Source organism: Saimiri boliviensis, chromosome X, assembly GCF_048565385.1.
Source record: "Saimiri boliviensis isolate mSaiBol1 chromosome X, mSaiBol1.pri, whole genome shotgun sequence".
Taxonomy (NCBI): domain Eukaryota; kingdom Metazoa; phylum Chordata; class Mammalia; order Primates; family Cebidae; genus Saimiri; species Saimiri boliviensis.
Window position 1 is genome coordinate 45352274 of NC_133470.1, and position 13152 is coordinate 45365425.

The window sequence follows — 13152 nt, forward strand, 5'->3', positions numbered from 1 at the left end:
ACATCCGGCATGCGCCGTACTTGCTCACAGAACTACACTTCCCAGCTGTCCCCATAAGGCCCGTGACACTCTGGGACCGCGATCACAGAGCAGGGTTTCTACAGCTGCTCCCCACTTTCTCGGACCCGGTCCTGGACCCAGCCCCCAACTCCGACACGGCGCCACCATGGAGGAGGCCGACCGAATCCTCATCCATTCCCTGCGCCAGGCCGGCACGTAAGAACAGAGCCCCCGCCCACCCCCGAAGCCCACATCCGGGACTCCAAAGCCCAGGACCCCGTTTCCCCGGAACCTTAAAACCCTGGACCCTGATATTCAGGGATCCAACTCCAGGACCCTAAGACCCTCACCCCCTTACACACGCACACACGCCCACACCGCCCTCCCGGACACCGACATCAGGGGACTCCGAAATCCTTTTACTATCATATTTGGTGCACCCAAAACTCTGGGACCCAGACACCTTGAGACGTTACAATCTTGAAACCTCAAGACCCAGGACCCTGTAATCTGGGGATCTTGACATCAACACCCTGAGACCCCATTATTTGGAGACCCTAAGACACCTGTGCCCTGAGGACTAGGGAGCGTAAAACCCCAGGACCCTGGCACTCAGGGACTCCAAAAATCCCTGGACCTTCAAATTCCAGTTCCCCAAACACCTGGGGCTTTAAAAAATCCAGGATTGGCCGGGCGCGGTGGCTCACGCCTGTAATCCCAGCACTTTGGGAGGCCGAGGCGGGTGGATCACAAGGTCAAGAGATCGAGACCATCCCGGTCAACATGGTGAAACCCCGTCTCTACTAAAAATACAAAAAATTAGCTGGGCATGGTGGCACGTGCCTGTAATCCCAGCTACTCAGGAGGCTGAGGCAGGAGAATTGCCTGAACCCAGGAGGCGGAGGTTGTGATGAGCCGAGATCGTGCCATTGCACTCCAGCCTGGGTAACCAGAGTGAAACTCAGTCTCGAAAAAAAAAAAAAAAATCCAGGATTATTCCCCTGCTACCCCCCGCCCCCAACCCCGCCCAAGACGGAGTCTCACTCTGTCGCCTGGGCTGGAGTACAGTGGATCTCTGCTCTCTGCAATCTCCGCCTCCCGGGTTCAAGCGTTCTCCTGCCTCAGCCTCTCCAGTAGCTGAGATTACAGGTGCAGCCACCACACCTGGCTAATTTGTGTATTTTTAGTAGATACGGGGTTTCACCATGCTGGTCAGACTGTCTCCTACTCCTGGCATCAAATGATCTGCCCTTCTCGGCCTCCCAAAGTACTAGGATTACAAGCATGAGCCACCGAACCCGGCCAAAAAACCCCTCAGGATTCTAAAATCTGACGACATCAGCATTTGGTCATCCTGACTCATGAGGACTCGTCCGTTCAGGGGCCCTAAAAACCCAGTATGCCAACATCTAGGGAGTCTGATTTTTGTATTGTTTGAAACTAAGTTGTCTTGATATTTAGGGATCTTGATACTCAGGGTCCCTGACATTTGGAACTTCTGAAAATGGCAGCCTCATAAAATATAGTCTTCTCAAAATTCTAGCAGCTCAATATCTATGTAATGTGCTATCTGGGAACTGAGAAACACAGAGATTGTGCCACCTGGACTCTTTCACTTCCCAGACCCCCAAATTTTGATATTTTTCTAAACTCAGTTCTCTTTCATTCATTGTTCTCCTACTCCAAGGTCTTAGGACCTGAGGATTTCCCTAGTTCCTGGCTTTCCAAATGAAAGTCAGTCACCAACATCCAGGATCTGTTGAACTGCAGGCATCATCCCTGCCCCTATCTTGGTACTAGTGTTTCCAAAAGGCTGCAGGGCTCCGCCTGACCCTTGTTTGCTGACCAATTCCCCAATCAAGCCTGTCTCCTTCTTCTTCAGGGCAGTTCCTCCAGATGTGCAGACCTTGCGCGCCTTCACCACTGAGCTCGTTGTAGAGGCTGTGGTCCGTTGCCTGCGTGTGATCAACCCTGCTGTGGGCTCTGGCCTCAGCCCTTTGCTGCCTCTTGCCATGTCTGCCCGGTTCCGTCTGGCCATGAGCCTGGCTCAGGCCTGCATGGTGAGTGGCCCTCCTCCCAATGCACATATCCTCTTCCTTCCTCTTTTACAAAGTAACCAAGCGCCTTTGCAACATTTGCCTTTCCTCTGCTACTTTTCCTGCAGCTGAGCTTTCATTAGTGGTTAAGGTCAAACTGCCTGAGTAGTTCAGATCCTAGCCCCACCACTTTGTAACTGTGTGACCCTAACCCTTCTGGGTCCCAGTTTTCCTGTCCATGAAATGGAGATAAATGTGGGACTTTTATGAGGTGTAAATGAGTTTATACAGTTTGCTTATACAGTTTGCACCTGGGCTACTCCTGGCCTCTATGTTTAAAGCTTAGCTGCAAAATACCACCCCCACCCCATAGTATCCATTTCCCAGTTCCAGAAAACACCTTGTCTGGGTCCCATACTCACTCCTAATCACTGTGTGCTCTGACTGGCCCAGTCTGGATGACATGGTCATTTCTTTTCTTTTCTTTCTTTTTTTTTTGAGATGAAGTCTTGCTCTGTCACCCAGGCTGGAGTGCAGTGGAGAGATCTCGGCTCACTGCAACCTCCGCCTCCTGGATTCAAGCGATTCTCCTGCCTCTGCCTCCCAAGTAGCTAGGACTACAGGCGTGTGCCACCATGCCTGGTTAATTTTTGTATTTTTAGTAGAGATGGGGTTTCACCATGTTGGCCAGGCTGGTCTCGAACTCCTGACCTCGTGATCCACCTGCCTCAGCTTCACAAAATGGTGGGATTGCAGGTGTGAGCCTCCATGCCGGGCCAACATTGTCATTCCTATAGGACACTGCGATTAGCTGCTCCTTCAGGATCCTATGGAGTTGGGACAAGGATGGTTACCCAAAGGAAGGTATGCTGGTTACCTAAAAGAGTGTCTCTGCTTATTACCTCTGTGGCAACCACACATCCTGCGTCTCCTGAGAGCAATTCCAACTTTGTCTGTATGGGAGAATAAATAAAATACCTTTCTTTTTAAAAATATTTAAAAATTTTACTTTTTGTAGAGGTAAGGGTCTTGCTGTATTGCCCAGGCTGGTCTTGAACTCCTGACCTCAAGAGATCCTCCCACCTCAGCCCCACCAGTAGCTAGGACTATAGGCACGTGCCACCCTGCCAGAGAATCTTTAAATTTTTTGTAGGCATGGGGTCTTGCTTTTGTAGAGATGTTGCCCAGGCTGGTCTCAAGCTCCTGGCCTCAAGCAATCTTCCTGCCTTGACCTCCTGAGTAGTTGGGACTACAGATGTGCATCACTGTACCTGATAAAGAGCCATTCTGATGAAGCACTTACTCATCCCCGGTATAGAGCTGAGTCCAGTTCCTGTATTCAAGAGCTCCAAGTAATGCCACTCCTCCTGGCTCATTTGCTCTGTGACTTTGGGCCAGTCTCTTAACCTCTTGGAGGCTGTTTCCACATGTGTAAAATGGGTATAAGAATTCTAACTACCATATAGGGTTGCTGTGAGGATTAAACATGAGTTAATGTGTGAAAAGCTGGTTATAATAAGCTTTGCATAAATGGGATTACTATTAACGGATAGGTCTGATCTGGAACCTGTGGCTACGTAGTGAATGGGAACACTTTGAAATGACCCAGGAAGTATATGGTGGTGGAGGGACCATAGAGTAACTACTGTGAAAACTTTCATTTAGATGTAGGGGACTGGGTGAGTAGAGTTGTTAAATTTGAGCCTTGCTTGTGTAGTCTTTTAGCAACAGGCCTCAGAGCTCCATCCATCCCCTCGCTCTCAGGTGCACTCAGCTCTCAGGAGTTGTCACATTCTTCTCTCTGGGCTCTGGTGGCCTTATATGGCAGGCAGTCTGTCCCATGGCCCAGGACTGTATTCTTGAGGTCAGCACTTAATAAGGGGCAAGTTCTGTCTTCTGTGTGGGAGGAGAGTACACAGTGGGCGGTGTTGAGGTGGGGGCTCAGGCTTCCCACAGTTTCTGTTCCTCTCTCAGAGCTCTCTCTCTTGGATTTTGTTTACCTGCTTTTGCTTACACTGATCTTAGTGGGGGTTAATGATTATAGCTTTTCCAGTGGCCAAGAGGTACATGTGGGCTGGGCACCTTGGCTCTTGCATGTAATCCCACCACTTTGGGAGGCTTAGGTGGGAGGATCAGTTGAGCCCAGGAGCTTGAGATCAGCCTGGGCAACATAGTGAGACCCCCCCCCGCCATCTCTACCAAAAATTAGCTGGGCATGGTGGCACACAACTGTGATCTCAGCTACATGGGAGGCTGGGATAGGAGGATTGCTTGAGCCTGGAAGATCCAGGTTGCAGTGGGCTGTGACTGCGCCACTGCAGTCTAGCCTGGGAGACAGAGTGAAACCCTAACTCCAATAAATAAATAAATAAAAGGCCAGGCACAGTGGCTCATGTCTATAATCCCAGCACTTTGGGAGGGGGAGTAGATCACCAGAGGTCAGGAGTTTGAGACCAGCCTGGCCAACATGGTGAAACACCACCTCTACTAAAAATACAAAAATTAGCTGGGCATGGTGGCGCATGCTTGTAATCCCAGTTACTCGGGAGGCTGAGGCAGGAGAGTCACTTGAAACCAGGAGGCAGAGGTTGCAGTGAGCCAAGATCGTGCCACTGCACTCCAGCCTGGGCAACAGAGAAAGACTCCATCTCAAACAAACAAACAAGCAAACAAACAGAAGCTGGTACATGTGGCCGTTCGGCCCCCAGCAGCCTTGGCAAAAGGAGGCTCTCTTAACCCAGCTATGTGCTGTCCCTGTATCCCTCCTCAACTCAGCACTGCCGTGTTGTGGCATTTTCCTTTTAATATGCCCTTGTCCTGGCAACGGTTTCTGTACCTTAGCCACTTCCATATTTTGGCACCTTCCCCACTCCTGGAATGAGTGTTATCAGCCACAGCTCTTTGATTGCAGATGTTGGGAAAAATCCAAAGTAAAGTAGCTTAAAGCCAGTGTTTTTCATACTTGTTTGACCTTGAGCCTCCAAAATAAAAATACCTTGCATTGTGACCCAGTATACTCCTCAGTATAGAATAGTCATGGCTTCTAAGTGTACCCTGTGCCAGGCCCTGTGGTAAGTAACATGGTGTTAACTCATTTAATTCTCAGGACAACCTTCTGCTGTATGTACTATTGGTATCCGCTCTTTCAGGTGAAGAAAGTGAAGCACAGAGAGGTTAAGTGATCTGCCCGAGGTCGCATAGTTCGTAAGAGGCAAAGCTTGGTTTTGAATCCAGGAAGTGTGCTTTCAGAGTCTATGCAGCTCCAAAGCAGTGGCAATTCTGGAAGAAAAAGGCTTTCCTAGCCCGGGCGTGGTGATTCCCACCTGTAATCCCAGCACTTTGGGAGGCTGAGGTGGGAGGATTGCTTGAGCTCAGGAGTTTGAGTCCAGCCTGGCCGACATGGTGAAACCCTGTCTGTACTAAAAATACAAAAATTAGCCAGGTGTGGTGGTGTGCACCTGTAATCCCACCTACTTGGGAGGCTGAGTGGGAGGATTACTTGAGCCCAGGAGGCAGAGGTTCCAGTGAGCCAAGATCATGCCACTGCACTGCACTCCAGCCTGAGCAACAGAGCAAGACCCCGTCTCAAAAAAAAAAAAAAAAAAGAAGGAAAGAAAGAAGGAAAGAAAGAGAAAGAAAGAAAGGAAAAGAAACGAAAAGAAAGAAAGAGAAAGAGGCTTTCTTTCTCTCCTGGCCTGTTTCCCCAGTCCCCATCCAGAACCCTCGTGAGTCCTTTTGTTCTGAGCTATTGTGATTCTGGTCTTTTTTGCCTGTTTATTTTTAGGCACTCTTTCTATAATAGGTAGATTTGCTCTTCACCTATGATATGGGCTCCAAATATTTTTTCCTAACTTGTCATTAACTTTTGACTTTGCTTATTATATTTTTCTTTAAATATTTTCTTTCTTTTCATGTATTCAAAAATACCCATCTTTTCTTTTATGGCGTCCGGATTTGGAGTCATAGAAAGGCCAGAGCTTTAATCTTATTTCCTGTTCTCTGTATCGTTGACTGTCATCACTCTGTGGCTCCCTGGAGGGCCTGGAGGCCTTGGGGAGCTGGGGGAGGTTGGGAGGGTGGTGGTTAGTGAGAGAGAGAGAGAGTTTGCAGCATAGGCCCAAGTCTCCCAGGGCAGGAGGACCCTGTCTGCTGGCTGATGGCCCCCCCACCACCCTCAGGACCTTGGCTATCCCTTGGAGCTTGGCTATCAGAACTTCCTTTACCCCAGTGAGCCTGACCTCCGAGACCTGCTTCTCTTCTTGGCTGAGCGTCTGCCCACCGATGCCTCTGAGGACGCAGACCAGCCTGCAGGTACTGGGTGTCTGGGGTGCAGGCGGGGTGGGGGGGGCGGGGCGGTAAGGGGAGAGGAGGGCCTTCCAGGGCGCTGTAGGGGTTGAGAGAGGTAGAGGTGGTGAAAAGGTTGGTGGGTAGGGGTGGCAGTATGTGTCTTTAGGAGAGCTAGGCGGGAGGATGAGGCATCAGAGAGGGGCTACAGGGCAGCGGGCAGGGGGCTGAGGTTGAGCTGACCCCGGGTGGTACATTGGTGCTGGGAGGGGCCTCCTTGACTCAACCCCTGTGCCCTCTCTCTCTCTCATTCTGCTCTAACCAATTGGGCCCCCTGGGTGCTGCTCAAACACACCCCAGCACACTCCCACCTCCAGGCCTTTGTATCATGGGTTATCCTTCCCCTAGGTACCCTCATGGTTCACTCCCTTACCTCTTTGAGGTTAGCCTCCTCTCCACAGCCCCCTCCTGATCCCCGACTGGCTGCAGTCTGGATGGTACTCAGGATCCTATTCATGATCTCTCTCCTCTGCTAGCTTGCCGGCTCCCTGAGGGCAGGGACCTTTATCCAGTTTGTTCCACGAAGTAGCCCTAGTGTCTAGAACAGCGACCTGTACATAGTAGGTGATCAGTGTTTGTTGAATGACTGAACGTGAGAGCGCAAGCTGGATAAATGTGTATCTCTGGATGGGGGTCAGGAGTGGAGGCTGGTCTCCTAGGGAACGCCCTTTTGGATTTGCAGCATCGTCACCTGATTCACTTCCTCCCCAACCCCCATAGGTGACTCAGCTATTCTCCTCCGGGCTATCGGGAGCCAAATTCGGGACCAGCTGGCGCTGCCGTGGGTCCCGCCCCTCCTTCGCACTCCCAAGCTGCAGCACCTCCAGGTGGGACCCCCGACTCCAGTGGATCTTCTCTTGTCCCCATCTGGGTGCTCAGGGTTTTGACTCCCTCCCCCTGGCGACCCTCATCCCACTTCACCCTGGAGGTTCTGAGCCTGCTCTCCCACCAGGGCTCGACCTTCCAGAAGCCTTTCCATGCCAGCAGGCTGGTTGTGCCCGAATTGAGTTCTAGAGGCGGTGAGCATGAGGCTGTGGAGGGGTGAGGAGGAAGGTGGGGGAGACCCTCATAGCGTTGCCATGCAGCAGAGCCAGCTGACTCTTCTTGCCTCCAGAGCCACGGGAATTCCAGGCGAGTCCCCTGCTGCTTCCAGCCCCTACCCAGGTGCTCCAGCCTGTTGGAAGGGTGACCTCGCTCCTCGAACACCATACCCTGCAGCTCTGCCAGCAAACGGGCCGGGACGGGCCAGGGGATGAGGACTGGGTCCGCCGGGCATCCCGCCTCCCACCCCAGGTACAGCCGGATGCCTGGCTCCCTGCTGTCCAGGCTGCTGCTCAATGACATTCCCGCTGGTCCTCTGCCCCTCTCCTTTTCCACGTGGCCCCTCCGTTCCGTTGTTTTCCCTCTGTGTGCACTTACCCAGCTCCCCACCTGAAAGAACACTGGAGTCAGAAAAATGGAGAACCCGGGACAAGTCAATATCCCACCTCAGAACCTTGGTTTCCTGTGCTAAAAATCAGGTAGTAATACTGCTCTTCTCTCAGGGCAGTAGCTAGACTGGCTACTGTGCATGAGATTCCTGGCAACTGGAGCAATCCGGATTTGCTACCTGGCTCCTTTTTCTGTTTCCAAATTTTAAAAATTTAATTTATTATTATTATTTATTTATTTATTTTTGGAGGAGGAGTCTCTGTCACCCAGGCTGGAGTGCAGTGGCGTGATCTTGGCTCACTGCAACCTCCATCTCCCAGGTTCGAGCAATTTTCCTACCACAGCCTTCCCAGTAACTGGGATTACAGGCACCCACCACCATACCTGGCTAATTTGTGTAGTTTTAGTAGAGACAGGTTTTGCTGTGTTGGCCAAGTTGCTCTTGAACTCCTGACCTTAGGTGATCTACCTGCCTTGGCCTCCCAAAGTGCTGGGATTACAGGTGTGAGCCATCACGCCTGGCTTAATTTTTTTTTTAGAGAGTATCTCAGTCTGCCTCTAAGACTTGAGTACAGTGCTATGATCATAGCTCATCGCAGCCTCAAACTCATGGGCTCAAGTCATCTTCCCATCTCAGCTTCCTGAGTAGCGGCGACTACAGGCACATGCCACTAACTTTTTAATCTTTTGTAGAGATAGGTTCTTGCTGTGTTGTCTAGGCTGGTCTCAGACTCCCAGCCTAAAGTGATCCTCCTGCCTCAGCCTCCAAAAGCGCTGGGACTGCCGGCGTGAGCCACCATGCCTGGCTTTTTATTCTTGTTACCATGCCTTTCCTCCTGTCTCTGAGCCTCTTACTCTTTCTGTTTCTGCACTTGGCACTGATGTTCCTTTTTCCTGTTTCTAGGTTTTTGTACAATCTCTGCCTGTTCCCATCATTCTAGTTCTATGTTTTTGCTGCTCCTCTTTCTTGCCTCTCTGTCTCCTCATTTCTGTACTGAATTTCTCTCTCTCTGTCTGCTTCTCTATTTGTTCCCCCTTCTCCTCTGTCCACTTCTTTATCTATCCCCTTATTCTGTGTGCACCTGTGTATCTGTGTCCCCTTCTGCTCTGTCCACCTCTGTATCTGTCCCCTCTTCCTTGCTGTCCACCTATATATCTGTCACTCCTCTGCCTCTCTTTTTTTCTTCACCTCTCTCCTTTCTCTCTGTCCACCTCTGTATCTGTGGCCCCTTCCCCCTCCACTTCTTTATCTGTCCTTTCCTTCTCTCCGTCCACCTCTGTATTTGTCCCTCCTCCCCTTCTGTCCACCTCTTTATCTGCCCCCCCTCTTCTTCTCTCTCTTTTTTTTTTTTTTTTTTTGAGATGAAGTCTCGCTCTGTCGCCTAGCTGGAGTGCAGTGGTGCGATCTCGGCTCACTGCAACCTCCGCTTTCTGGGTTCAAGCAATTATCTTGCCTCAGCCTCCCAAGTAGCTGGGACTACAGGTGCACACTGCCACACCTAGCTAATTTTTTGTATTTTTTTTTTAGTGGGGATGGGGTTTCACTGTGTTGCTGAGGCTGGTCGTGAACACCTGAGCTGAGGTAATCTGCTCGCCTCGGCCTCCCAAAGTGTTGGGATTACAGGCGTGAGCCACTGTGCCTGGCACTCTCTCTCTCTCTCTCTCTCTTTTGAGACAGGGTCTTGCTCTGTCACCCAGGCTGGAATACAGTGGCATGATCGGGGCTCAAGGCAGCCTGAACTTCCCAGGCTCAAGCAGTCTTCCCACCTCAGGCACCTAAGTAGTTGGCATTATAGGTGTGCACCACCACATCTGGCTAATTTTTGTATTTTCTGTAGAGATGGGGTTTTGCCATGTTGGCCAGGCTGATCTCGAACTCCTGACCTGAAGCCATCCACTTGCCTTGGCCTCCCAAAGTGCTGTAATTACAGGCATGAGCCACTGTGCCCAGCCCCCTCTTCTTCTCTATCCACCTGTTTGTCCCCTCTTCTTCTCTATCCATTTCTGTGTCTGTCCCCTCTTCCCCTCTGTCCACTTCTTTATCTGTCCCCTCTTCCTTTCTGTCCCCCTCTGCATCTGTCCCCTCCTTCTTTCTACCTCTCTGTCACCTCTCTCCCTCTGTCCATTTCTTTATCCATCCCCTTTTCCTCTCTGTCCACTTCTCTTTCTGCCTCCCTCCGTTCTGCCCTCCTATTTCTATCCCCTCTTCCTCTGTGTCCACCCGGGTATCAGTCCCCCTCCCCTTCTGTCCACCCTTATATCTGTCCCCTCTTCCTCTCTGTCCACCTCTGTATTTGACCCCCCTCCCCTTCTGTCTGCCTCTTTATTTGCCCCTTCTTCCTCTGTGTCCACATCTCTGTCTGGCCCCTTTCTCTGTCTTCACCTCTGTGTTTTTCTTTTTGTTTTTTTTTTGAGACCAAGTCTCACTCTGTTACCAGGCTGGAATGCAGTGGCGTGATCTTGGCTCACTGCAACTTCAGCCTCCCGGGTTCAAGTGATTCTCCTGCCTCAGCCTCCCAAGTAGCTAAGACTACAGGTGCCCACTGCCATGCCTGACTAATTTTTGTATTTTTAGTCAAGACGGGATTTCACCATGTTGGCCAGGATGATCTCGATCTCTTGACCTCATGATCCGTCCACCTCAGCCTCCCAAAGTGTTAGGATTACAGGTGTGAGCCACCGTGCCTGGCCGTCTGTCTCTGTTTTTATAATCTATAGTAATTTTCACACATAAATGTGGAGAGAATATTCTAATGAATCCTATGTACCATTTTGCCAACTTTTTTTCATCTATTATCTCCCAACTTTTTCTTTGTTGCTGTATTATTTAATTTATTTATTTATTATTTATTTTTTTTTTATTTTTTTGAGACAGAGTTTCGCTCTTGTTACCCAGGCTGGAGTACAATGGCGCGATCTCGGCTCACCACAACCTCCGCCTCCTGGGTTCAGGCAATTCTCCTGCCTCAGCCTCCTGAGTAGCTGGGATTACAGGCACATGCCACCATGCCCAGCTAATTTTTTGCATTTTTAGTAGACACAGGGTTTTACCATGTTGACCAGGATGGTCTCGATCTCTTGACCTCGTGATCCACCCGCCTTGGCCTCTCAAAGTGCTGAGATTACAGGCTTGAGCCACTGTGCTTGGCCTTGCTGTATTATTTTAAAGCAAATCCCAGATATCATGTGATTTGAACTCTAAATACTTAGGACTACATCTCTTCACTCCTAAGGACTTTCAGTTTTCAAGGTAACCACTGGGCCATTTTCATGACTAATGAAGTTAACAGTATCTTTTTTTTTTTTTTTCTTTGAGACAGAGTCTCACTCTGTTGCCCAGGCTGCAGTGCAGTGGCATGATATCAGCTCACTGCAACCTCCACTTCCCGGGTTCAAGCTATTCTCTTGCCTCAGCCTCCCAAGTAGCTGGGATTATAGGTGCACACCACCGTGCCTGGTTAATTTTTATATTTTTAGGAGTTAGGGTTTCACTGTATTGGCCGGGCTGGTCTTAAACTCCTGACCTCAGGTGATCTGCCTACCTTGGCCTCCCAAAGTGCTGGGAATATAGGCATGAGCCCACTGTGCCTGGCCAACAATAATATCTTAATACCATCCGACACTGAGTTCGTAATCAGATTTTCCCAGTTATCTTGAAACTCTCTGTTCTTGTCCCTCTCTTGCCTCTCTCTCTCTGCCTCCTTTTGTGCCTGGCACCTTGGACTCCCCGTCTCTGCCCTGTCCCCTGATATCCTGTCTATGCTTCTCTTGGATTTGGGGGCTGTAGGCTCACTCTCCTCTCTTCCCACATCATTCTCCAGCATGGGAGCTAGTGGGTGGAGAGAAGTATGTCTGTGAGCAAGAGGAGACCCCTGTCCTCAGGGAGATCCCAGGCCGGTGGGGCAGGAGAGTAGGGCAGGGCCTGCTTTAGTGGGAGAGCTGGAGAGTGGGGGTGACTTGTCTGTAGCCCTTTGTCAGGGGGCCGTTGGAGGAGGCAGGGCCTTGGAGGCTAGGCAGGCCCCTACACTCTACTGCTTCCCCTGCCTTTTCTCCCCAGGAGGACACACGGGCTCAGCGACAGCGGCTGCAGAAGCAAATGACTGAGCATCTGCGCCAAAGCTGGGGTCCGCTTGGGGCCCCCACACAAGCCCGAGACTTGGGAGAGCTGCTGCAGGCCTGGGGTGCTGGGGCCAAGACTGGTGCTTCTAAGGGGTCCCGCTTCACACACTCTGAGAAATTCACCTTCCATCTGGTGGGTGCACCTGTGGACATGGGATATGCTGATGGGCGTGGCAGGCTTGGAGGGTGGCTTTTTGCATATGCACCACCCCTTTATCCACACGGGGTCCTGTGTTCTCACTGGACAGGCCCTCGCCCCACTGCGGGGTGGGTACCCAGAGGGGTCCCCTTGCTTTGCAGGGACTTGAGAAAATGTGGATAGGTGGGAACCATGCAAGGCTGTGAGGGCGTTCTTAGGGCAACATCCCCTTGCCCTAGGTAGTTTCCTCTGAGCGTATCTTCTCTCCTAAGATGTCCACTCTGAGGGGCCCCCGTCCTTCTCATGGGCATTTGAGGCTTGAGATATGGGGCAGGTAGGTAGGAGCTGTATCTGGGTCAGGGAGCTTATTCCACAAGCAAGCACTCCGGCCTGGGGTTGCAGATGGTGCCTTTACCCTCAGAGTCACAGGCCGCCATCAGTGGTTGAGTGGGCATGCATGCAGCACCAGGGACAGTTCTCAGGGGAGGCTGAGGCTGGGCCACATGAGGAAGGGCCTTCCCTGACAGCCAGGATGCCCCTTGTCACTCCCTCAGGAGCCCCAGGCCCAGGCCACTCAGGTGTCAGATGTGCCGGCCACCTCCCGGCAGCCTGAACAGGTGAGCAGATCGGGGTGGAGGGGTGGTGTCTCAGCCCCTTGCTTGTCTACTGAGCCTGATACCCCAACCCTGACTGGCCTGGGCCTCCCAGGACATGTGGGCAGCTCAGGAACAGGAGCTTGAGTCCCTTCGGGAGCAGCTAGAAGGAGTGAACTGCAGTATTGAGGAGGTTGAGGCTGACATGAAGACCCTGGCCATCAGCTTTATGCAGGTGAGGGGCGGGGCAGGGGCTGTGTGTTGGGGTAGGTCAGAAGGAGGGCCTCGGGGTGTGAGGGACTAGATGGGGCAAGAGGTGCTCTGTAGAGGTCTGCAAATGGCAGAAGGGTTCCTGGGAGCTGTTGGGGATCTGTGGGGCTCTTGAGGGTGGCTGTGAGAATCAGGCCAGGGTGAGGGTCTGTGAGCATCTGTGGGGCACTGTAGGCCTGCATGGGCAAGGGATTGGGGGGTCCTTGGAGGGTCTGTGGGC

At 51.5% G+C, this 13152-nt stretch overlaps 1 protein-coding gene across 1 annotated transcript in view; it reads left to right on the forward strand.

Moving 5' to 3' along the window:
* Positions 1-13152, forward strand: part of CCDC22 (CCC complex scaffolding subunit CCDC22) — a 15831-nt gene continuing 2679 nt past the window's right edge. The window contains exons 1-9 of the mRNA XM_039475528.2: positions 1-216; positions 1883-2060; positions 6215-6347; positions 7101-7207; positions 7333-7399; positions 7495-7673; positions 11869-12063; positions 12624-12686; positions 12778-12897. Coding sequence (XP_039331462.1) covers positions 167-216; positions 1883-2060; positions 6215-6347; positions 7101-7207; positions 7333-7399; positions 7495-7673; positions 11869-12063; positions 12624-12686; positions 12778-12897 — 1092 coding nt within the window. The 5' untranslated portion in view covers positions 1-166. The remainder of the gene's footprint in view (positions 217-1882; positions 2061-6214; positions 6348-7100; positions 7208-7332; positions 7400-7494; positions 7674-11868; positions 12064-12623; positions 12687-12777; positions 12898-13152) is intronic.